The following is a 24,976-nucleotide window of genomic DNA, read 5'->3' as shown; positions in this document are numbered from 1 at the left end:
ACAGCAGAGTGTGTAGTGCGAAATGCGTAAGCTTTGTTCCACTCTGCTGTGACCTGTATTTTGGATGACACTTTATTGAATAAAGGTAAATATTTTTGGAGTGTGGCTGTCCAGGATTTCTTTGATGTCTAACTGCTCTTGCATTGCCAGCACCTGGACTTCTAGACTGAAGGAGATGCCTTTTTACTTTGATCTGACCCACCTGGAGCGGTGATACTCTCTCCCATGTTTATGTAGAGCAGCAATTCTTTTCAGATCCTCTGAGTTCTTTGCCATGAGGTGCCATATTAAACTTCCAGTGACCAATAAGAGTGAGAGCGATGACACCAAATGTAACACACCTGCTCCCCATTCACACCTGAGACCTTGTAACACTAACAAGTCACATGACACCAGGGAGGGATAATGGCTAATTGGGCCCAATTTGGACATTTTCACTTAGGATTGTACTCGCCTTTGTTGCCAGCGGTTTAGACATTAATGGCTGTGTGAGTTATTTTGAGGAGACCGCAAATTTACAGTGTTATACAAGCTGTACACTCACTACTTTATGTTGTAGCAGTGTCATTCTTCAGTGTTGTCACATGAAAAGATATAAAAAAATATTTACAAAAATGTGAGGGGTGTGTACTCACTTTTGTGAGATACTGTATACTACTCCTTCGGTTCTGCATGTTCATAGTCTTTTATATGACATTCTTTTCCTGTTATCGTAGGTACAAACGTATATCTTTTAGTGTTTTTTCTTAGTTTTGGTGCAAGCGTAACATTGTTTACATGGGAAGAACCCTTTTCCTGGGAAAAACTTGAAATTTGATTTCTTTGGAGGATCTATGACATTGCTCGCTATTTTGTCACGTAATGTTGGAGCTCTTCTATACGTAAATTTAGGTTGTATAGGCAACACTTGCATGTGATGTTTGACCAATGTGAGGATAGGTCAACGTTTTTTAAAAATTTTGTTATGTTGTATACCAGAATTCTTGTTCTTTCCATCTGGCCAACTGTTCTTTTGTCTTATGAAACCTTCCCGATACCCTTTTTGTACAAATTTCTAGCCAATTAGTTCCGCCTGTTCTCTAATCATTCTCTTCTGTGCAATTTCTCTTTAGTCTCATAAATTGTCCTTTTGTGGACATTGAGTAACCACGGGGAATAGTGACAGCTTTTAATTGGTATATATCCATTCCTGTCTACAGTTTTAAAAAAAAAAGCTTTGTTTAAAAGATTTATCGATCACTGATGTTGTTAGATCTAAAAAGTGTATGTTTTGGATCATACTCCCAGGCGAAGGTGATATTCTTGTCATTCTGATTTAATTTATTCAAAAAATCCACTAGTGTGCTAATTTCCCCATTCCAAACTATAATAACATCATCTATGTATTGTTTGCACATTTTCAATTGTTTAGGTGGAGCTTGGTGAATACTTTTCTCTTCCCCATTCGGCCATAAAAATGTTTGCAACACTTGATGCAAACTTGGCACCCATTGTGATATGTGTAATTTGTTTATAGTATGTGTTGTCATGCCAAAAGTAATTATGGAACAGACAAGAATTTAGGTTTCCTATCAAATTTTTCTGGGTGTATCACTTTAATGTTTTATTGCCCATTTTGTGGCTTTCATTGCCTCCTGGTGTCCTATTATGGTATAGAGTGAGTTGACATCAGCTGTAGCTAGTAATCAAGGTCCTTCTTCTATTTGTAATTCTCCCAATAATTGAATAAGATGCTTTGTTTCCCTCAAGTAAGATCAGTTTTTTGTGTTGTAAACGATGATCTAAAAATTGGCCCATCTTAGCTTCAACTGATTGGTTGCCGTTTACAATGGGACATCCTGGGGGATTTTTGCTGTTTTTATGTACTGTATTTTGGGGACTGTTTAGAGGACAAGTATCCTACACGTCTCTGGCACAAGGTATCTGCTTTCTTTTTTTTATTTAAAAGGGCTCTCTTTAGACCTTTACCTATTTTTCCACCTTGTTTTTATAACTTCTGTCCCATTAAGAAGTAATACCACAAGAAGTCTTGACTTCTTACATTTATCTTTTTAGCTTCACTTTCTATACCTCCTTTGTCTGAATGACTATTCCTCCTCCTTTGTCTGCTGGTCTGATAAGGTTTTCCAGACATTTGTTTCCAATTTCAATATTTTTTTTCTTCCTTTGCTTTTCTAAGCACCAATATCTGTAGATCCTGTGCGATTAGTTTCTTAAATACCTCATTATCACTCATTGGTGGATTAAAGAGATTTATTTCTTGATGTTGTATGTTGGTCTTCGTGAACTCTTGGTGTAATTCTTCTTACCTTTGGTTGCGACAATATATACTTTTTTTAATAGTTCTTAATTTCCTCACGTATTTCTGGATATCAATAAAGATGTCAAATTTTATCATGTTTCTCAACGGTGCGTATTTCAATCCCTTATCTAAAACAGTAAGTTCCTCTTTAGTCAATTATACCTCTGTTAAATTGAAAATCCCCTCTTCTACTGTTCTCTTTTTAGCTTGTGTCTTGTATCCTGCCCTGCATCCCCTCTTCCTTGGGGACTTCTTCCTCTCCTCTCGTCTTGTCTGTCCGTTTGGGAGTTCAGTCTCTTCTCCATTCCTCTAAAAAATGCCTAGGGGTCCTATTGGTGTCCCATTCATCTCTCAATGGTTCAAATCTATTATGAGTTGGTACGGGGCTTCTTGCATGGTGATCATACTCTTAATGTGATGTGCGCCTGTTATGTGCTGGTGGTGGACTCCTAGTTTGATAACCGTGGTCACACTGATTCTCATATCTATATTCAGTCCGTCCTCGACTCCTCTGATTCCTTTTACCATAATATTGGTATCCATATTGATAGTTTCCTTGATTATTGGTTCCTCTGTTAGAATAATTGGATCTTCCATGATTACTTCCCCTTGGTCCGCCTCTATAGTGGCCGTAATCCTCTCTTGGTTTCCATGGACCCCTTGGGGTACGATAATTTTCCTCTTGATGGTAAGATGTTAGTCCTGGGCGCCTAGAGTCTTGTGTAATGGCCCCTGTAGTGGGGCAATTCATTGTTTTTTTTTATTTCTCTTTCCGGTGTTGCGTTAGCTGAGGTAAGTTCTCCTTTATGCTTATTCTGCCACTTGAACACCTGATTAGTGCTGTAATAATTTTTATCTCTTTGGTACTTTTTTTTGCATTTTTTATTTATTTTTTGTTTGTTTCCTGAGCAGTAAATTGTAAATCATTGCTAAGTTGGTATGCTAAGGCTTTAAACTCTGGTATATCTTTAAAAGGTTCTAATTTGCTTTTATTAACAGCAATCCGCTGGTCCAATTTCCGGATCTTTTTCTGTTTCCTTGTCAATTAAAATCTAAGTACTTCTAATCCTTTAGTATTGAAAAACTGGAACCATTCCCCAACAGATTCTTGGTCGAGGAGCCCATCACTAATGGGACCATCCCACCTAAGTCTCCTGAGAACCAGGTTCTCCCTGATATATCTCTGTGATGTGATATCCCACCATGTATTATTTGTCTTCTACATTAGGTGTCCCAACTTCCTAAATGAGCTTTCAATTGTATCTGATTGGTTAGTGTTCTTAGTGTTAAATACTTCAAGATCTATTTCACGCGATTCTGAAAATCCAAAAACTTCCATGGCTCCTGCACAACTTAAATGTGAATAAACTGAGCAAAATCAAATGTGGTAGTTGTGCGCTGCCACCTAGTGATATGTAAAAAAATGTTGATTAACACAAAATAGTGTTACCGCATGTGGTATTTTACCGCATTTTATGAGCCGTTATTTAACTGTTAGTGAATTAATCCCTTTATTACCAAAAGTATTGGAACACCTGCCTTTACACGTACATGAACCTTAATAGCATGCCAGTCTTAGTCTATGCGTAGGGTTCAATATTGAGTTGGAGCTATAACAGCTTCAACTCTGCCCACAAGGTTTGAGTGTGTCTATTGGAATGTTTGACCATTCTTCCACAAGCGCATTTGTGAGGTCAGGCACTGATGTGGACGAGAAGGCCATGCTTGCAGTCTCCACTCTAATTCATCCCAAAGGTGTTCTTTTGGGTTGAAATCAGGACTATTTGCAGGCCAGTCAAGTTCCTCCACCCCAAACTCACTCATCCATCTTTATGAACCTTGTTTGTACACTGGTGCGCAGGCATGTTGGAACGGAAAGGGGCCATCCCCAAACTGTTTCCACAAAGTTGGGAGCATGAAATTGTCCAAAATGTCTTGGTATGCTGATTCATTAAGAGTTCCCTTCACTGGAACTAATGGGCCAAGCCCAACCCCTGAAAAACAACCCCACGCCGTAATCCCCCCTCCACCAAATGATTTGGACCAGTGCACAAAGCAAGGTCCATAAAGACAAGGATGAGCGAGAAGGGACGCCATTAAAGTTCATGTGCGTGTAAAGGCAGGTGCCCCAATGCTTTTGGTAGTATAGTGTGTATGTGTATACAGTGCCTTAAAAAAATTCATACCCCTTGAAATTGTTACATGTCACAGCCAAAAATGTAAATGTATTGTATTGGGATTTTATGTGATAGACCAACACAAAGTGGCACATAATTGTGAAGTGGAAGGAAAATGATAAATGATTTTTTAAATTTTTTACAAATGCAAATCTGAAAAGTGTGGCATGCATATCAGCCAACTGTGATATAATTTAATCTCCCAACTGTGTGTAATTTATTCTCAGTATGTGAATGCAGCTGTTCTGTTGGGTCCTCAAAGGTTTGTTAGAGAACCTTAATGAACAAACAGAATCATGAAGGCCAAGGAACACATCAGACTGTTCAGGGGTAAAGTTGTGAAGAACTTTAAAGCAGTGTTGGGTTATAAAAAAAATATCCCAAGCGTTAAACATCACGGAGCACTGTTCAATCCATCATCTGAAAATGAAAAGCGTATGTCACAACTGCAAACCTACCAAGACAGGGCCATCCACCTAAACTGACAGGCTGGGCAAGGAGAGCATTGATCAGAGAAGCAGCTAAGAGGCCCATGGTAACTCTGGAGGAGCTGCAGAGATCCACCGCTCAGGTGGGAGAATCTGTTCACAGGACAACTATTAGTCGTGTCTTTATGGTAGAGTGGCAAGAAGAAAGCCATTGTTGAAAGAAAGCAATAAGGAGTCCTGTTTGCAGTTTGCGAGAAGCCATGTGGGGGACACAGCAAACATGTGGAAGAAGGTGCTCTGGTCAGATGAGACCATAATTTAACTTTTTGGCCTAAAAGCAAAACGCTATATGTGGAGAAAAACTAATGTCGCTTACACACGGGCGGACTTTTCGACGGGACTGGCCCAACGGACTCTCCAACGAACGGACTTGCCCACACACTATCACAGCAAAGTCCGGATTCGTACGTAATGACGTACGACTGGACTAAAGTAAGGAAGTTGATAGCCAGTAGCCAATAGCTGCCTTAGCGTGGATTTTAGTCAGTCAGACTAGCATACAGACGAGCGGATTTTTCGACCGGACTTGAGTCCGTCGGAAAGATTTGAAACATGTTTTATTTCTAGGTCCGTCTGACTTTTGGGGAAAAAAAAGTCAGCTGGAGCCCACACACGATCGAATTGTCCGGAGTCCGGTCTGTCGGAAAGTCCGCTCGTGTGTACGCGACATAACACTGCATATCATCCTGAACCATCCCCACTGTTAAACATGGTGGTGGCAGCATCATGTTGTGGGGATGCTTTTCTTCAGCAGGGACAGTGAAGCTGTCGGACAATCCGACCGTGTGTGGGCTTCATCAGACCTGCAGCGAACTTTAGATTTCAAACATGTTTCAAATCTTTCCGACGGACTCGAGTCCGGTCGAAAAATCCGCTCGTCTGTATGCCAGTCCAATGGACGAAAAAAAATGACGCTAGGGCAACTATTGGTTACTGGCTATCAACTTCCTTATTTCAGTCTGGCCGTACGTCATCACGTACGAATCCGTCGGACTTTGGTGTGATAGTGTGTAGGCAAGTCCGTTCGTTCGAAAGTCCGTCGGAAAGTCCGCCGTGTGTACACGGCATTAGAAGAAATCCTGTAAATCTGCAAAAGATTTGCAAAAGATTTGAGACTGGGGCAGAGGTTCACCTTCCAGCTGGACAATGACCATAGACATACAGCCAGAGCTACAGTGGTATGGTTTAGATAAAAGCATATTCATTTGTTTAGAATGGCCCAGTCAAAGTCCGGACCTAAATCCAATTGAGAATCTGTGGCAAGACTTAAAAATAGCTGTTCACAGACACTCTCCATCCAATCTGACAGAGCTTGAGCTATTTTGCAAAGAAGGGCAAAAATGTCACTCTCTAGATGTGCAAAGCTGGTAGAGATATACCCAAAAACACTTGCAGCTATAATTGCAGCGAAAGATTGTCTTACAAAGTATTGACTCGGGGAGGGGGGTGAATACAAATGCACGGCACGCTTTTCACATATTTGTAAAAAATGTAGAAAAACATTTATAGTTATTCTTACACTTTACAATTATGTGCCACTTTGTGTAGGTCTATCACATAAAATCCCAATAAAATACTTTTAAGGGGTATGGATACTTTTTCAAGGCACTGTGTATGTATGTATGTATATAAATAGATAGAGATATAGATATATATCTGTGTGTGTGTATATCTTCTGTCCTCATAGTGGATTGGATATTTTGCTCCCTACCCTTTTAGCTGGTTATTATTTTTTGAAGTTTTTATTCGAAACAATAATCGGCCAACTAATAGATCATGTAAGTAATCGTTAGTTGTAGCTCTAGAAAATAACCTCTAGGATTGTTGACGGATTGCAAACTCCGGTGTTTTTGTTGGTCTTTGGTGCCAGTCTTCAGTGAAACTTTGTAAATACTGCTGTAAAATGTTACTACTTTTGTGGACCTCAGCTATTTCAATATGAATTAGTCTTCTCTATGCAAGGGCTTAGCCAAACAATTAAATGTATATGTAATTTCCGTATATACTCGAGTATAAGCCGACCCGAATATAAGCCAAGGTACCTAATTTTGCCACAAAAAACTGGGAAAACTTATTGACTCGAGTATAAGCTTAGGGTGAGAAATGCGCAGCTACTGTAAGTGAAAAAGAGGGTCAACAGTGCCCATTTGCATTCTCACTGTGCCCATTTGCATGCCTCACTGTGCCCATTTGCAGCCATAGGTCCCCCAAACTTCAAACTTGGTAGTTAAGGGTTCCTAGATGCCTCCTAGCTGCAGCCAAAATTTGGGGTCTCTGGACCCAAAGGGTCCTGAAATGACATTGCTGCAGATGGACACAGTTGACCGACTTTGGGGCCCCGTATATCGAGCCACTTGGTGCTAGGAACCCCAAATTTGGTGTGCTAACCCAGTTGAACTAGCATTACAACATATCCAAGCCATACAACATATCCAAAGCTGGTGTTCCTAACACCAAGTTGCCCCAAGATACGGTACCCCAAAGTCGGTTCTGAAAATGTCAAGCACTTTTCTACAGCAGAGAATGACATTTTCCGAACCGAGTTTGGGGCCCCATATCTCGGGGCCACTTGGTGCTAGGAACCCCAGCTTTGGATATGTTGTAGGGCTAGTTCCACTGGAATGGCACACCAAATTCCTAGCATCAAGTGGTCCCAAGATACGGGGCCCCAAAATCGGTTTGGAAAATATCATTCTTTGCACCAGAAAAGTGCTTGACTCAAGTATAAGCCGCCAAGGGGGGCACTTCCAGCACAAAAAAATGTGCTAAAAAACTCGGCTTATACTCGAGTATATACGGTAGGTAGTCTTGCAGTACATAATTGGTAAATCCTATACCCATATCATACTAGTGATACTGGTAGTGACAGCAACTGTCTAGTGCTTGAGGTGGTGGAATGCTTTGCTGGCTGTAGAAACAGGTGAATGGTTTCTTTGCTGTCTAGCACTCTTGTCTCTATTGTCAAAAGGAGTTTAAACAATTGGATTTTATCATACCAACATTTTATGTGCAAACTGTCTTGGCAATCCTCTTTATGATTGTACTGCGCATCCTTAGCACTTGATGGGACCCAGTAAAAGCAAATCGGAGGTATAACTTGCAGAGTGTATCTGTGGGGAATAAATGAATTCGGAAAACAATTTTCTGGAGTAGAGAATTGCTAATTACTGCTGTTGGTAATATAGTCCTGGCCACTCTAAAGTTTAGTAACTCCTGTAAACTATTGCCACATTAGGAAAGCATCATTCTTAATTCTTTTGATGGGAGGAATATTAAAGGTGGGGCCCAATACCAACAGTTTCACTTCACACACCTTGGTGTATCTGTGGTCCATGGTTACATTCTAAACAGCTTGCACTGCATTGCTTACCGAGTTATTTTGATCCCTCAGTCATTCTCCGATCGGTAGTTTTTAGTATCAAAATCTTGGTGTTAGGGTGTTGATTGTTTTCCTCGAATGGTTCACGTACCCAGTAAACAATAAAGATTATTGAACAAATAAAGTAGTATAGTGCAGCGCTGATTAAGGTGAAATAAGCAATAAAATTATCCCAATATCAAGTGAATATGATAAATTAATATTCAAAACAAAAATACACAACAATAAAATAACACAACAATAATGATAAAATAGCATAAACCAACAGTGTCAGTGCATATAAAGTGCATAAAGTCCATGACATCAAATATAGTGACTGTGAATCTGTGTGAACTGGTTGTCTGTAGATAATCCAACACCGTAAGGAAAGGGGCTTACCAGACTGGTTGAACCCAACTAGGCGTATGCCTGATGAGTCAACCAAGCTTTTGGTGTAACACACCCAAGGAGGTACAGCAACCACAAATTCCAAAATAGACCAAATCAGATAGGGATCTGTGACAGTTTTGACATCAGTAGATGTCTACCATAGGAATAGTGACTGAAATTCGTGAGCGATTCCTCTCAATATGACATATGGCAAAAGGAGAAAAAATAGGGCCACATAGTGTGTTACCATAAAAAGCATTTATTGAAAAATGGTCTCTCACATTTGAGAAGACATTAAAAGCATTGGATAAAATCAAAGCAACGCAGTGGCATCAGCAGAGCCCGTCCTGACGTTTCGTCCTAATAAGGCATCCTCTGGGGTGCTGGTCCACTGCAGCCACTGCGTATTTTTAGGGTAACTGATGAGGGCCATGTCCGCCAAAAAAAAAATAATCATAAACATACCACTTCCGGTTAGTAAAGATGGTACCCATGGCTTGCAATTCAAGCCTTACTTTGATTTGTGACTCAATTCTCGATATGGGTGCATATTTTTTAGCACTGGTCCCTAAAAAAAAAGTGTCTGTGTCCAATTTATCTGCCGCAATATCGCAGTCCTGTTATAAGTTGCTGATTGCCGCCATTACTAGTAGAAAAAAATAAGTAAATAAAAATTCCATAAATATATCCCTTAGTTTGTAGACGCTATAATTTTTGTGCAAACCAATCAATATACTATATATTATTGGGATTTTTTTTGTACCAAATATATGTAGCAGAATACATTTTGGTCTAAATTGATGAAGAAATTAGATTTATTTATTTTTTTTTACATATTTTTTTTATTGGGTATGCTTTATAGCAGGAAGTAAAAAATATTGCTTCTGTTTCAAAATTGTCGATCGTTTTTGTTTATAGTGCAAAAAAAGTGATCAAATACCACCAAAAGAAAGCCCTATTTGTGGGAAAAAGTTTTTATCTGGGTACAGTGTCGCACAGCCGCGCAATTGTTAAAGTAACGCAGTGCGTATGGCAAAAAATGGCCTGGTCATGAAGGGGGTAAACCTTCCGGAGGTGGTTAATATGTATTTTCTTTATTAGTGTGTGTGTGTGTATGTATCCTTTGTATATCTGTGGATTACTAGCCTGTGTTCTGCAATGTGGTCTGATGGGCTGAAGCTTGGTTCACTTAGAGCTTGTTCACACCAGATACGCTGGTACTGCTCTGGGCCGTTTTTCTCAATGCAGTCCAATGCTTAAAATGGTTGTAAACTTCAGACATTAAATATGAACAAAGCGTTTTCATATATAGTGTGTACTTGTCTCAATCCAGAGCTATAAGTGTCATTTCTGTCTGCTGCCTTGTTCTTCTGCTGTCACTTGTGACCAGTTTCCCTGACACTAAGAGGGAGCTCCAGAACACACACAGAAGGGAGATGTGTACCTTCCCTACACATCGCTCCCAGCTCTCTTCACTGAGCTCTGCAGAGTGTAAATTCAGCTCCCCGGCCCTGCTTTTTGAAGTTCAGACAAGCTGTATAACTTCTGCATTTTGAACGACTGTAGAGAAAAAAAGACTGCAGATAAACAGATGCAACTTATGTAGGAGGATTTGTTTAATTTCTGTGTATCATCTGAGAGTCTTTCCTGGGTATATGCAAGGGTTTACAACCACTTTATACAAGGCAAATTGCCCTGTTTCCTATTGTGTCAGTTAACACCACCACATTGCATTGGTGTTTGCTGTAAAAGGCCTGCATGCAGTACTTTTTTCAAAGCCACCCAGTATACGACTAAAATATGTCAGAAAGTGTGTTTTGGACTTTCATTTGAGCTGAATTCTTTTCTATCCCTATTCTTAAAGGCAGTGACTTCTCTTTGGAACTCACAGAAGAAGGAGAATTCAAGCCAAGAGAGCTTGTTCCGACAGTCTATGTTGTACCACGTACAAAGAAGGTTGTGTTTGACAAGTCAAGGATGTCATGCCAGGAAGCTTTTGAACATTTTGCAACAGAAAAAAATAAGTGGGACCCAACAGAACATGACCGAAAACTATCTCTTGATAGTCCAAAGAAACATGGAGTACCTAAGGTTTGCCATAATACAGATCGTTTTTTTGTCATGCTTTTTAAAACTTTCAGTTAGAACTAAAATTATAAATATGTCTGAACTGTCTTTGGGTATAATATATAAGAGGGTAAAAAAACATATGCAATTGTAAATATAAAGTGCCATTACAAACAGTTTTTGTCTGATTGGGAATCAATAATTTTTCAGACTTCCACAACAGTGTATATTGCGTATCAGATATATTCATTGTGGAACATCATGCATACTGCAAGCGTATTGGCATTGAATAGCAAATAGCCTAAAACATCCCTGCCTTTTAGATCTAGATTCAGTTGATTGCAACATATATATAATCATACCATGATACATAAATATCCTAAATGACCAATAAAGTTACAAAATTTTTGGGATTTCCCTAGAAGTATGCAATCCTTAAAAAGGAAAACTATACAAACCTGAAATTGGAGTAAAATAAATAGAAAAGCCCACATAAAGAGAATTATATGACTTAAAAGACAATCTGTTAGACCTGAAAAGATTATTTAAAGGGTAACTACTTTTGTGGTAAAAAAATAACAAAGAAAAAATATAGAGCATATATTTGCAACACTAATCATATTGTAATTGAATGTTATTAAAAATTACCTTTCCATTTTAATCTGCAGCCACTGTAATTTTCTGAGAATGCATTGCAATATGGCTAGATGGAGTTCTTCTGTAAACCAGAGTGTTTACTAACCACTCCCTAGAAACATAATTTCCTGCTTGTGTGATTGGCTCCCCAATTTTCCCAGAAGTCTGCCTAAGATACAAGTCAGATTTCAGGCATCCCCTGCAACAAAAATGTCATTTTTGGAGAGATATTTAAACCACTTCAGCCCCGGAGCATTTGGCTGCTCAAGGACCAGAGCACTTTTTGTGATTTGGCACGGCGTCGCTTTAACTGACAATTGCGCGGTTGTGCGACGTTGTACCCAAACAAAATTGACGTCCTTTTTTTCCCACAAATAGAGCTTTCTTTTGGTGGTATTTGATCACCTCTGTGGTTTTTTTTTTGCGCTATAAACAAAAAAAAGTGACAGTTTTGAAAAAAAAGCAATATTTTTTACTTTTTGCTATAATAAATATCCACCAAAAAAATTATAAAAAAATGTTTTTTTCCTCAGTTTACGCCGATATGTATTTTACATATTTTTGGTAAAAAAAATCGCAATAAGCGTATATTGTTTGGTTTGCGCAAAATTTATAGCGTCTACAAAATAGGGGATCATTTTATGGCATTTTTAGTAATAATTTTTTTTATTAGTAACGGCGGCGATCTGCGATTTTTATTGGAGCTGCGACATTATGGTGGACACATTGGACATTTTTGGCGCTATTTTGGGACCATTGTCATTTATACAGCAATCAGTGCTATAAAAAGGCATTGATTACTGTGTAAATGACACTGGCAGTGAAGGGGTTAAGCGTGTCCTAGGGAGTGATTCTAACTGTGAGGGGGCTGGGCTTCAACACACAGGACAGTGATCACTGCTCTCGATGACAGAGAGCTGTGATCACTGTCCTGTCACTAGGCACAACAGTTAAATGCTTTTGTTTACAAAAGCATCTCCCTGTTCTTCCTCTCCGTGACACGATCACGGGCACCCGGTGGACATCGAGTGCGCGGGACCCGCTCCGTAAAGGGGACGTACCTGTACGCCCTTTTGCCTACCAGTGCCATTCTGCCGACGTAAATCGGTGTGCGCTAGTCGGCAAGCAGTTAAATAGGCGCATGTCTAAAGGGATGCAGGCCCAGCAGATTTACTGACAGTTAATTATGAAACCACTACCATTAGACCCACTCAGTACAGAGGCACAGACAAACACACATGGATTACTTCAGAATAACAAAAGATAGGAATCTTCAATAAAGGTTGTTATCCTTGCAATGTACATCTCACCCAAAGGGGAATGTTTTTTTCTCAACAAAAGTGAGGTTACACTTTAAAGAAATGAGTGAAAAGTAGTGAAATACAAATTGTGCCAAAAAATAGAAAGCACATTTTATTCAAAACTGAGAGACAAACACAAATCACAACATTGATGCTGCATTCATTCATTCATTTTCATTGAACTTACTAGAAATACCCAGCACTCTCTCCCTGCTTTCTTTCCTAGTTCCTGCAGCCAAATGGAGTGATAGCTATATGTGTCTGCTGTTGTATGGAGACACAGCCTCAGTTTTTTAGCCCTTTATTTCCTTTCTACCCCATGCCAGCACATCAGAAAGATTGTCCACTTGCAAGCCGCAAGAAACGGAGACCATACATTTCTGAACGTCAGTGTGCCTCCTCCATTATGTTTTTACAGATAGGCTTTCTTTGCTGCTCTGACTTTTACCCTAGCTGGTGATCTTCGTGGAAGCAGGATCCAGCCAGGGTCACAGCAAGAAAGGGTACAGAAAGATTGAGACTAGGAGTTTGTTTGTCTTGAGAGGTGGAGAAGATCTTTTCTTAGGCTCCCTACCTGGTATGTGACTTGGAGCAGGGAGCCTATTCTGATCCCTCATGGAATATATATGCCGCATCTGGTGACGAGCTGCATTTTCTTAACTTGGTAAGTAATCTCATTAGAGTTCTGGTTGTTTGTTGCATTTTTCTTTCTTTACTGTTTCTTGGCCAACTTGGACCAGAACTATTTATAAAAGGGGACAGGCAGTGCAATAGGGAACTTGAGTTGAGGGCTGCCCATAGCTCTTTAAATCCCAGTCTTGTACTAGCTCGGTGGCAGCATAGACGCTAGCCCAGGAGGCGTTGCCCATTCTCAGACCAGATAGGGTGGTATTAATGTCCACAAATGTTAACACATTTATTTGTTGCTCAAACATGATAGAATATAAAGCTCTTTCTTTCTTGTGAAACAAGCAGACAATCCTTCATATGAATTCGTATCAGTTGATATCTGTGTTGGTTGTTGTGGGTGGCGGGGTTCAGGTACCAGAAACTTTTATAGTCTTCTTTCTGCATCTTATACATAAAGCCCTTGTGCATGACTTGGGCGGCTTCACCGAATAAACTGCAATTTTTATGTTCTTGGGTTTTATTCCACCCCCCAGGCCCTGATGGCACGTAAAGAAACTGTACTTTCTGAACGAAAGTAACAAGATCGCAAAGTCTCAAATTAAAAGAAAATATATTTCTCAAGTCATCTTCCAGGACGGCACACCTGAGAGATTGAAGGCTCCTCCCCACAGGAAACACAATCAATCAACAGCTGTTTTAAGTCCACACCCTTCCCCTTGATCCTCAGTTTTTGATTATGTTTCTCCCTACACAGCGAAACTGTTTGTTTTTTTCCAAATGACCGAAGCCTGGGGCTGGTGGTCTCCCCCTGGGAGCCAAACCAAATGCCTGGGAAGCCTCTGGGTCTGGCAGGATATATTTATCCTTCCCGGGGGGTTCCCCTATCCTTTCTTCAGGGGGGGGCAGCAGAAACTGGGAAAGCCCCCCTGAGAGCTGAAGGCCCCTGGGTACAGTGGTGTACCCAGAACTTAAGGGGCCTTTATCCTGTCTCTCCCCTTACCTGTCCGGACGTCCGTTCAGACGGGGGTGCTGGCTGTCGGTTCTTTCCAGGGGGATCGTATCCCCTGACTCCTGGGCCCCTGGTAGCTCGCGTGGGCTGCTGGGGAGGGCACCGCCTGAACCACCCACGATCTTACCGAGAAGGGAAGGCTGAGAGTCAGCAGGAGCAGACGCCCACATCCTCCTTTCGAGGAGGTACCAGTTCACTATGGTGAATGTCACACCCCCCCCCCCCCCCCCATATGTGTATATACTGACTGGACAGTGCAGGACACAGCCTAACCTTGCAGCTCCCTAAAGGGACAGCAGTTGGGGGGGGGGGGGGGGGGGCAAAAAGGGGAAGACTACAACGGTGAGTCAAAAATCCCCAATCCCAGCCAGATGGTTTCTGGGCATTTGAGATAATCTCCCCCGGGGTCTGGATTCAAATAGCCCAGAAGCTTTTGCTAAAACACCAGTCACAGCTCCCTCTTACATCAGAGATGCTGTATGGTGGACAAGTGGTGCAGAGGAGCGAGTGTGCCTAAACCACCTCAGATGGGAAAGAGGTAGGTAAGGCATTTTTTCCCCTTCCACCTGTATTTACTGAGTGGTGCAGGACCTGGGGTCTCCATAACAAAATAGCCCAGAAGCTACTGCTAAAAACCAGCAGCCACAGCTTCCTCTTATAGCAGAGACACTGTGGTTATCACAACAGTAGGTTGCCAGCCTCTCCCTACATACCCTGTTGTGGTACATTAGTAGGGGTGAATATAGCAAAGGGGGTGACCTGGTAGAACAAAGAGTTCCTTACTGGCCAGGTATACCACTGAACAAGTTATTAATGGTGCAATGGTTGAAGGTTTCAGGAGTAAGCTCCTTTGCTCAGCAGGTGCACTAGGTTATCTGGCCCTATTAGCCCAGCTGCTAGGAATCTGAAGTTGCTCCAAGATGCTTAAAAGCTGACCTAACTTTCAACAATGTGGCAGGGACCAACCTTCTGTGTGGCACAGTAGGGGTTCCCTTGTGACAGATCCTCCTTTTGGGGGTTGCTTGCTATGGGTAACTTTTCATAAGCTCCAACCTCCCACTCCACCTTTACATTGTGGTTATATTATAATACAGGAGGTAAGAAAAACCTTTTTGTTGGTTTGGGCTGCAGTCCACTCAGTGACAGATCTAAAAGCGATTTACCATAAATCGTTTTCCTATATCCTTTGATTAAGGATTTTCTGTGCAAACATATGCAAGAGCTAGATGGCTATATGATTGCTTGTTTAAGGCCTGCAGGTGGCTATTTACCTCCAGGCTAAATTGGTAACAACCCTTTCTAGAGGTTTTAAATTGGTCTCTAGGGCTGGGCTCATTGAGACTTTAGTTACTAATCAGCCCCACCCGTGTATGAGCTGGCTAGCGTTTGCTCAATCTACGGAGGTAAGGTAGGACAACAGCTACTATAGTAAGGTGTCCAACCATTTTAGGATTGGTTCCTTCACTGGTGGTGAAGGATTAGTATCTACAGCTCAGGCTAGGCCTATGAAATAAATTGCCTGTTTGGTTATTTCATAAAGGGATACAACATGACTCCTTCTTGGCTGCTCACCAGTAGACCTCAGTAGTGAAGGTTTGTCCTTGCTGGGGTGTTTGGTGGCACAACAAAAGTACACATTGAGATTTGTGACATTTCTGCTCATAAGGGGTATATTGCGGTACATCAGAAATGCACTGCACTGAAGCTTGTTGGGTGTCCTTTATATCCTAAAGGTATTGCTTTGTTTGGCTACAGATCAGAAAAATACAACAGGAAGGTGGTCTGTACTTTCTGGTTTTGTGCCGCACGGCAGAAACGCACATCATTGAGTCTGGTGATGACATCTCTGCTCATAATTGTTATTTTGCTGCACATCAGACCTACACAAGATTGAGGTCTGTCTGTGGGGTTTTCGTGTCCTGTATTACTGCCTTATTGGTTGCTTATCAGAAAGGCAGCAGGAAAGATTGATGGTCCTGATTTGTCGGGCTCCATAACAGAAGTACAAATTGAACCTGTGCCAGGGGTAGTACATTTACTGCCTTTGGTAATCGGTACAGCACTATAAGGTGGTGTTGTGCTGATTCAGACAGTGCTATTAACGGCAATGGCTGCCGATTTTAGGCATGCGATTTGACATGTTGAGTCGCATGCCAAATCACTTCAATATGGATGTGCTATCTCTATTCAGAATTGTTAGATTGTTGCACATCAGAGATATACAAGATTGAGGTCTGTCTGTGGGTCCTGTATATTACTGCCTTATTGGTTGCTTATCAGAAAGGCAGCAGTGAAGATGGATGGTCCTGATTTTGTTGGAAAATACAAATTGAACCTGTGCCAGGGGTAGTACACATACTGCCATTGGTAATCAGTGCAGCACCACAAAGTGGGCCATGCTGATTCAGACAGTGCTATTAACGGCAATGGCTGCCGATTTTAGGCATGCGATTTGACATGTTGAGTCGCATGCCAAATCACTTGAATATGGATGTGCTATCTCTATTCAAAATTGTTGTTGCACATCAGACACATACAAGATTGAAGGTTGTCTGTCCTTTATGTCTTACATTTACTGCCTCATTGGCTGCATATCAGAAAGGACACAGCAGTGAAGGTTGCTTGTCTTTTTCTGATTTGTTTTTGCTGCTCAGCAGGGAGACACATTGAGGGTGATGGCATCTCTGCTCAGCATTGGTATATGCTACACATCAGACATACACAAAGATTGAACATTGTGTCCTGTATGTCCTATATTTACTGCCTTATCGTCCGTATATCAGAAAGGCACAGCAGTAAGTTGTGTTTCTCATTGATCTTCCTTGCTGTTTCTTAGGTATACACAGTAGGGGGTTGTTGGCTGCACTCCTCCAGGAAACCACAGCATGGGGACCCCTTGTTTGTTCAACCTGAAAACTGCTTTTCCTGCGACCTGTGTAATCTTGAGGTCTGTGGTTCCGTAAGCAGGGACTGCTGGAGACGCTGCGACCTGGAGTCGCACAGTCACGAATGGTACCCTTTGGAAGCCATAGTATATGACTTCTCATGCGTCTTGCAGTCCCAAGTGGCAGGTTGGGTCGCATGGGTATGGGAACCCTAAGCTTATCTGTCCCTTCTGGTTGAGGTTTTGCTACGCAGCAGGAATACTCATTGTGGAGTTATTGCCTTATTTTGCAGTAGACCAGAAAGATCGCAGCTGTAAAGGCTGTCTGTTGTTTCTTTGTTATGTCGCTGCACAGCAGAAATACTCAACATTGAAGCTTGTTGGTGCTTTCTGTTTCATATTGCCTTACCTTATGGCACTTCAGAAAAACACAATGCTGTAGGTTGCTTGTGTTCTTTCTGTGTTGGTTCTATGTAATTGCACTACAGAGCTGCATAACAGGAAGGATTGTCTTATAACTGTACTTGGTGGTTCGTCATAAATACGCAACATAGAAGTTTGGGTCTTTCTGTCTTCTCTTTATGGGGGTTCCCGTCCTTTCTGTTTTTACCAGTTATGACCTAGCTAGCTGCACTTCAGAAATGTGCAGCATTTAAGGTGTGTTTGTGTCTTAATGCTTACATATTGGCCGCACATCAGAAAACCAGACTGTGAGGTTCAGATTTGGGTCTCTTCCCATATTTGATATGTTGGTTTAGCTAGTCACGCTCAGATACACAACATTGTTGTCTATGCTTGTGTCCTTTCTGTCTAAATCTATTGTCCACAATCTATGATTTTTTTATTTTGTGATATTAATAATACATGTATCACCTTTTGTATTTCAGCCTTCTCTTCCATGGAAGGGCCTTGAGTTCTGGCTGCAGATGTCACATGTCAGAAAGCCTCGACCCCTTACATTCAGGGATGCCAGAGCCATTTCCTAGGGTTGAAGCCCAGTAGCGTTATGGGTCATTGGAGGAAGGCGATAATGAATCGCCCTGTTTAATAAGAACTTAGGAAGTTCAGTTCAGAGGAGTTTTATGGCCTGAAGATGAAGTATAAAGATGTATACCCGACCAAATAGGTTACAGCTCGGTGCATGGCCTTCATTTTGCCCTTCTAGCAAAACTAGGTGTAGCAATATGAGTGTTCTTCTCCTGCTATGGATGTTAATCTCCTGAGTAGGCTCTCAGGCATAAGTAAAACTATAGATTGGGCATGCCTTAAACCCAGGGATTAAGTTTTTGTTAATCTATTTCCCTTCAGTCTTTGCTGAGGTAAAGATAAAAATGAACAAAAAAGGTTGTCTGTCAGGGGCCCCCTTTTTTGGCAGTTTTATTTCCCTGGACAGGGTTGTGTTAAGACAGGCCCCCTTATTGATCAATGTAGTGTCCTTGTCTTACAACACAGGTCTCAGATTAATCTTTTTAGTGGTTCTAAGCAGCACCTATAGGCAGAATAGGCCATTGTTGTTAGATGTGTGACAGGCAACATTGATAACCTACAAGTTTAACATGTTTTCTGATTCCATCTTTAAGAGCCCACTCCACCTAGATCCTGCATCCGAAGCAGAGAAGGCAGGGACACTGGTGGAGTAGACCGGCAGATCAGCCGCATGATCCAGCTAAGATACCTTCATCAAGCATATGGAGTGAAGGTAAAGCTCACTGCAGAACCGAGGTTCGCCAAGAGGGTCTTGAAGTGGTCCCACCCTAAGGTAGGCCTGAGTTACTTGATTATCCTCTCAGGTGTGCCGTCCTGGAAGATGACTTGAGAAAAGTACTAGTTACTTACCGGTAACTGTCTTTCTAGGAAATCTTCCAGGACTGCAGGCCTACTTTCCACCCGTTGGAGGAGGGAAAATTTTAGAACACTAGAAGGTGAGTGCCTATGAGGAATGATTTCCCTTGTGAACCAGGTTCAGGAGTTACTTCTCTACAAACTGAGGATCAAGGGGAAGGGTGTGGACTTAAAACAGCTGTTGATTGATTGTGTTTCCTGTGGGGAGGAGCCTCTCATCTCTCAGGTGTGCCGTCCTGGAAGATTTCCTAGAAAGACAGTTACCGCTAAGTAACTAGTACTTTTTTTACAGCAGAGGAAACAAGTTTTAAAGTCATTTTCGCCACCAAAAAAGTCATTTAAAGTGGGAATAAACTCCATGCATAATTTGTACCTATAGGGAAGCCTATAATAAGGCTTCCCTGTAGGTACTGTAAATATCTCTGCAGCCAGTGACGTCTCACGGGCCGTTTCTTCAGCATTCTGTGCGGTAAACAACAGCTCCCACGTGCATGTGCGGGAATGACGTCATCACGGCTCCGGCCACTCCACACAGTCAGAGTCCGCAGACCAGGAAGGAAGACCGAGTGAAGATAGAAACCTTGCACATGATGGCTTTTCCTTGCAGGTTGCAAAAAAAAAAAAAAGCCATTTTACTACCGCTTTAAAGTAGTTTTGTGTATGTACTGGGCTGATGAACTCTGAAAGGTGGTCTTTTCCATCCATAAGAATATTAAGCGCATCAGTAAGAGGCAATGGAAATGCCCAGATAACTTTCTGTTCATTTCAAAATCATGTAAGAAAATTTCCTTTAGCACAGAAGACTCTAAATTGCAGGACAAAGTGACTAAAATCGATGTCCAAGTATCCAAGGGGGATTTAGTCTTTACACTGGACACAATTCTTGATGGAGCAGCAGATGCAAATATGGACTTCTATAAACAAAGAAAAAAGATATTTCCAAGGGAACCCAAAGGCAGTCCTTTTCCTCCCCATGGAGGTAAGAATAAGATTATCATTCATCATCCAGAAAATACTGATCCCTTTTCTCAAACACGGCTACATGAACTGTTCTATGCTTCCATATTTTTGCCTTGCAGGCCAAAACTTGTAACTTAACTACTTGCTAACCAGCCCAAACCAGCGACAATTCGCTCCTACATGTAAACCTTTTTTTTTTTGTTATAAAATTACTCAGAACCCCCAAACATTATATATGTTTTTTTGAGCAAAGAGCCTAGTAAATAAAATGGTGGTCGTTGCAACTTTTTATACCGCACGCTATTTGCGCAGTAATTTTTCAAACGTTTTGCTTTTAGAAAAAAAAAAAGTTTCATGCATTCAAAAAAAGCAAAACCGTAAAGTTAGCCCAATTTTTTTGCATAATTTGAAAGATGCTATGCCGAGTAAATGGACAACTAACATGTCACGCTTTGAAATTGCGCACACGTGGAATGACGACTAACTTTGGTACTTAAAAATACCCATAGGCGACGCTTTAAACATTTTTTACAGGTTACCTGTTTAGAGTTAGAAGGAGGTCTAGCACTAGAATTTTTGCTCTCACTCCAACGTTCGCGACTATACCTCATGTGTGGTTTGAATGTAATTTACATATGTGGGAGCGACCTACCTATGCATTCGCTTTTGCTCCCGGGGACGGGGGGCGCTTTACTTTCTTTTTTTTTTTTTTTCCTTGTTTATTTTACTTTTATTTTTCTATTTTGACACTTTATTTTTACTTTTTTTTAAATCACTTTTATTCCTATTACAAGGAATGTAAACATTCCTTATAATAGGAATACTGCGTGACAGGTACTCTTTACAGCGGGATCTGGGGTCAATAAGTCCCCTGATCTCGCCTCTAGGCTGGAAAGCCTGAAAAGGAAAGAAACAACAAAAAAACAGGTTCCTGGCTTCCTAGTCGAGGCGGCAGCATTTTTTCAAATGCAGAGGCTGGGCGTAATGTCATACCCTTGCTCCTGGCCTTAGAACGATCATAGAGACATCCGGGGCCATCTTGCCCGCCGGATTCCCTATGGTAAACTTCCGGCATGGACCGATTCCTTCTCCCTCTCGCAGATCGTACGGGGAAGCCGGGAGAAGCATCGGAGGGAGGGGGGATACGTTCCTTCCCGCTGCCTATAAGAACGGTCAAGCGGCTGAACAGCAGCTATGATTGTTCTTACCGTGCAGGGAATCGCTGGCTCTAAGACCCCTTTCACACTGGGGCGCTTTGCAGGCGCTACATCGCTAAAAATAGCGCCTGCAAAACGCCCTGAAAGAGCCGCTCCTGTCTCCAATGTGAAGGCCCGAGGGCGTTCACACTGGAGCGGTGCTCTGGCAGGATGCTAAAAAAAAGTCCTGCTAGCAGCATCTTTGGAGCGGTGAAGGTGCGGTATGTATACTGCTCCTCCACCGTTCCTACCCATTGAAATCAATGGGCAGCGCGGCTAGTGGTTTTAACCCTTTCTCGGCTGGTTTTAACCCTTTTCTCGGCCACTAGTGGGGAGGATAAAAGCGCCTCACTAGTGGCCGAATAGCGCCGCAAAATTGACGCACCCACCGCCCCAGTGTGAAAGGGGCCTCAAAGAAGATATCTGAATGATGCCTGTAGCTGCAGGCATCATTCAGCTATCCCCACTCAGTCGACAACGCCATATGACATTGTTGGGTGGGAAGTGGTTAAAGTTGAACTATAGGCAAAAGTGTGTTTTTTTTTTTTTTTTTTTTTTATGGATAGAGTAAGGGCCCTTTCACACTGGGGCAGTTTGCAGGCGCTATTGCGCTAAAAATTGCGCCTGCTAACCGACCCGAAAGTGCCGCTGCTTTGTCTCCAGTGTGAAAGCCCTGAGGGCTTTCACACTGGAGCGGTGCGCTGGCAAGACAGGAAAAAAAGTCCTGCCAGCAGCATCTTTGGAGCGGGGAAGGAGCAGTGTATACACCGCTCCTGCCCATTGAAATCAATGGGACAGCGCGGCTATCCTGCCGGCAAAGCGCCTCTGTAGAGGTGCTTTGCGGTGGTTTTGAACGCTTTCTCGGCCGCTAGCGGGGGGTAAAACCGCCCCACTAGCGGCCGAATACCGACGGTAAAGCACCGCTAACAATAGCGGCGCTTTACCACCGAACCCGCCCCAGTGTGAAAGGGCCCTAAGGGAGGGTTAAAACCCCTGTACAATTTATTATTGCCATCAGTGTCCTATTGGGGAGATATACCTTCACTTCCTGTCCCATGGCCAAAATAAAAAGTGAGAGGAAATACCTGAAACTTAAAGTAATCTCTTGGGGCCCCCAAGTGTACACATGGGAAGATTTCCCCTCAATCGCTTTTCTGGGGACATCCTGAAATTTGGCATTTTATTTTACTTTCTCTTTCAATGGCAATGGTAAACGGTAAAAATAGAGGGGGTGAATCTCCCTAGCAGACCGCAATAAAAACTGACAGATGTTTTAATCCCTCTATTCAAAACAAACAAAAAAAAAAGTTTTGCCTTTTAGTTATACTTTAACCAATTCAGCCCTGAAAGGTTTAGCCCCTTCATGACCAGGCCGTTTTTTTTCGATATGGCACTGCGTTACTTTGACAATTGTCATGCGACGCTGTACCCAAATAATTTTTGTCCTTTTTTCCCACAAATGGAGCACTCTTTTCGTGGTATTTGATCACACCTGCGGTTTTTTTTTTTTATGCTATAAACAAAAAAAGGTCCACAGTTTTGAAAAAAAAAAAACTTTTTTACTTTGTGCTATTAAACCTATTCAGAGAAAAATGTATTTCTTCAGTTTAGGCCAATGTGTATTTTGCTACATATTTTTGGATAAAAAAAATTGTAATCGTATATTGATTGGTTTACGCAAAGGTTATAGCATCTACAAAGTATGGGATATATTTATAGAATTTTTACAGTTTTTTTTTTTTTTTTTTTTTATACTAGTAATGGGGACGATTTTTAGGAGGACTGCGACATTGCTGCGGACAAATGGGACACCTAACTGACACTTTTTGGGGACCAGTGACACTAATACAGTGATCAGTGTTAAATATGCACTGTAACTGTACTAATGATAATTGCAGGGAAGGGGTTAACATCAGGGGCGATCAAAGGGTTCGGAGCGTTTTTTAACTGGGGGGGGGGGATGCTGTGACTGGAGGAACACAGAGATCAGTGTTTCTGCTTAGCAGAAAAACAAGATCTCCATCTTCCTCCCTCACCGAACGGCGGTTTGCCTTGTTTACATAGGCAGACCGCTGTTCTGCCTCTCCTGTGAACTATTGCGGGTGGCTGGCGGACCCGCTGATCGGCTTCTGCTGTGTCCAATTGGAGTGGGTCACCGGCAGCGCGCGTGCCCCAGACCCACTGCACTCACGTATCTGTACATGATTTTGCACAGGAGGGCTGTCCTGCCGCAGTAAATATGCGGTGGGCAGTCCGGAAGCAGGTAAAATCCCAGAATAAGTAATCTAAAACACAAAAAATTCACAATGGAAACAAAGTTCTGTGAGTCTGTTAGAAACCCTGGATTTGAAGGATGCCTATTGTTCATGCTTCAGCTAAAACAATATCTGAGGATTAGTTTTTCTACAGGAAGGATTAAGTCCATTTATAGTTCCAGGCTTGTCACACAGGTCCTCGGACCTTTTTTTTTTTTTTTTTTAAAGGTGGTGGAGGATATCACAATAGTCCCTAGCTAGAAAACGTGCAACCGAAAGTCGATCTAGAAGTGAGCTTTTATGCTTGCTGGGATTGAGTTTTCACTGCTCAGTCACTTTTTTAACCTGTAAATGCATTATAACCTCCTAATGTAGTATATTGGATTTCACACTATGTAGAACATTTGGTCTCCTGTGTTTTTTTTTTTTTTCTGAGCATATTGGATATTGGGGAAACAGATTTTGGATTTGCATGGGTTTCTAATGTGTGTAGCCAACCGGTGATCCTGTTGAGGGAAATTGGATGCCTTACCGGTCACTAATTATTACCATAGGCTGTATATAACGTCTCTATATTATGAAAGTCATGTTTTTCTGGTAAGACTTCAGTTGTAGCTGGTGTCGGTGAACTCTTTTGGTGTGAGAACACAACTTGGACCTTTTTGATATACATGGTTTGAACTGTTCACAGAGTGGACCGCTACATTAGCTGATGGGACTTTTTCATATTTGTTTTAATCGCTTTTGCTGTTATTTACTATTAGAACATATTGATTAATTGGTGCAACACAGTATATACAATGCCTTGAAAAAGTATTCATATCCCTTGAAATTACATTTTGTCCTGTTACAACCAAAAATGTAAATATACAAATTGGCACTTATGTGCCACTTTGTACATTAAAGTTTTTGGTCGTAACATGACAAAATGTGGAACATTTTATTTATTTGTGAAGTGGAAGGAAAATAATAAATGATTTTCCAAATTTTTTACAAATACATATCTGAAAAGTGTGGCGTGCATTTGTATTCAGCCCCTTTTACTCTGATAACCATAACTAAAATCTAGTGGAACCAATTGCCTTCATAAGTCGCCTAAATAGTAAATAGTCCACCTGTGTGTAATTTAATCTCAGTATAAATACAGCTGTTCAGTGATGCCCTCAAAGGTTTGTTAGAGAACCTTTAGTAAATAAACAGCATCATGAAGGCCAAGGAACACACCAGACAGTTCGGGGATAAAGTTGTGGAGAAGTTTAAAGCAGTGTTATAAAAAAATATCCCAAGCTTTGAACATCTCACGGAGCACTGTTCAATCCATCATCTGAAAGTGGAAAGAGTATAGCACAACTGCAAACCTACCAAGACGTGGCCATCCACCTAAACTGACAGGCCGGGCAAGGAGAGCATTAATCAGAGAAGCAGCTAAGAGGCCAATGGTAACTCTGGAGGAGCTGTAGAGATCCACAGCTCAGGCGGGA

At 41.6% G+C, this 24,976-nt stretch overlaps 1 protein-coding gene across 3 annotated transcripts in view; it reads left to right on the top strand.

Moving 5' to 3' along the window:
• Positions 1-24,976, top strand: part of KDM4B (lysine demethylase 4B) — a 566,075-nt gene that overhangs the window by 298,425 nt on the left and 242,674 nt on the right. For all 3 annotated transcript variants that reach the window (XR_012235533.1, XM_073594890.1, XM_073594882.1), the window contains exon 12: positions 10,580-10,806. Coding sequence is in view for 2 of the 3 variants with exons in the window: in XM_073594890.1 (XP_073450991.1) it covers positions 10,580-10,806 (227 nt within the window). In the remaining variant the exon portion in view is untranslated. The remainder of the gene's footprint in view (positions 1-10,579; positions 10,807-24,976) is intronic.

Source organism: Aquarana catesbeiana, linkage group LG01 (assembly GCF_042186555.1).
Source record: "Aquarana catesbeiana isolate 2022-GZ linkage group LG01, ASM4218655v1, whole genome shotgun sequence".
Taxonomy (NCBI): Eukaryota; Metazoa; Chordata; class Amphibia; order Anura; family Ranidae; genus Aquarana; species Aquarana catesbeiana.
The sequence above is the reverse complement of the archived record's forward strand: the minus strand, read 5'-3'. Positions and strand labels throughout refer to the sequence as shown.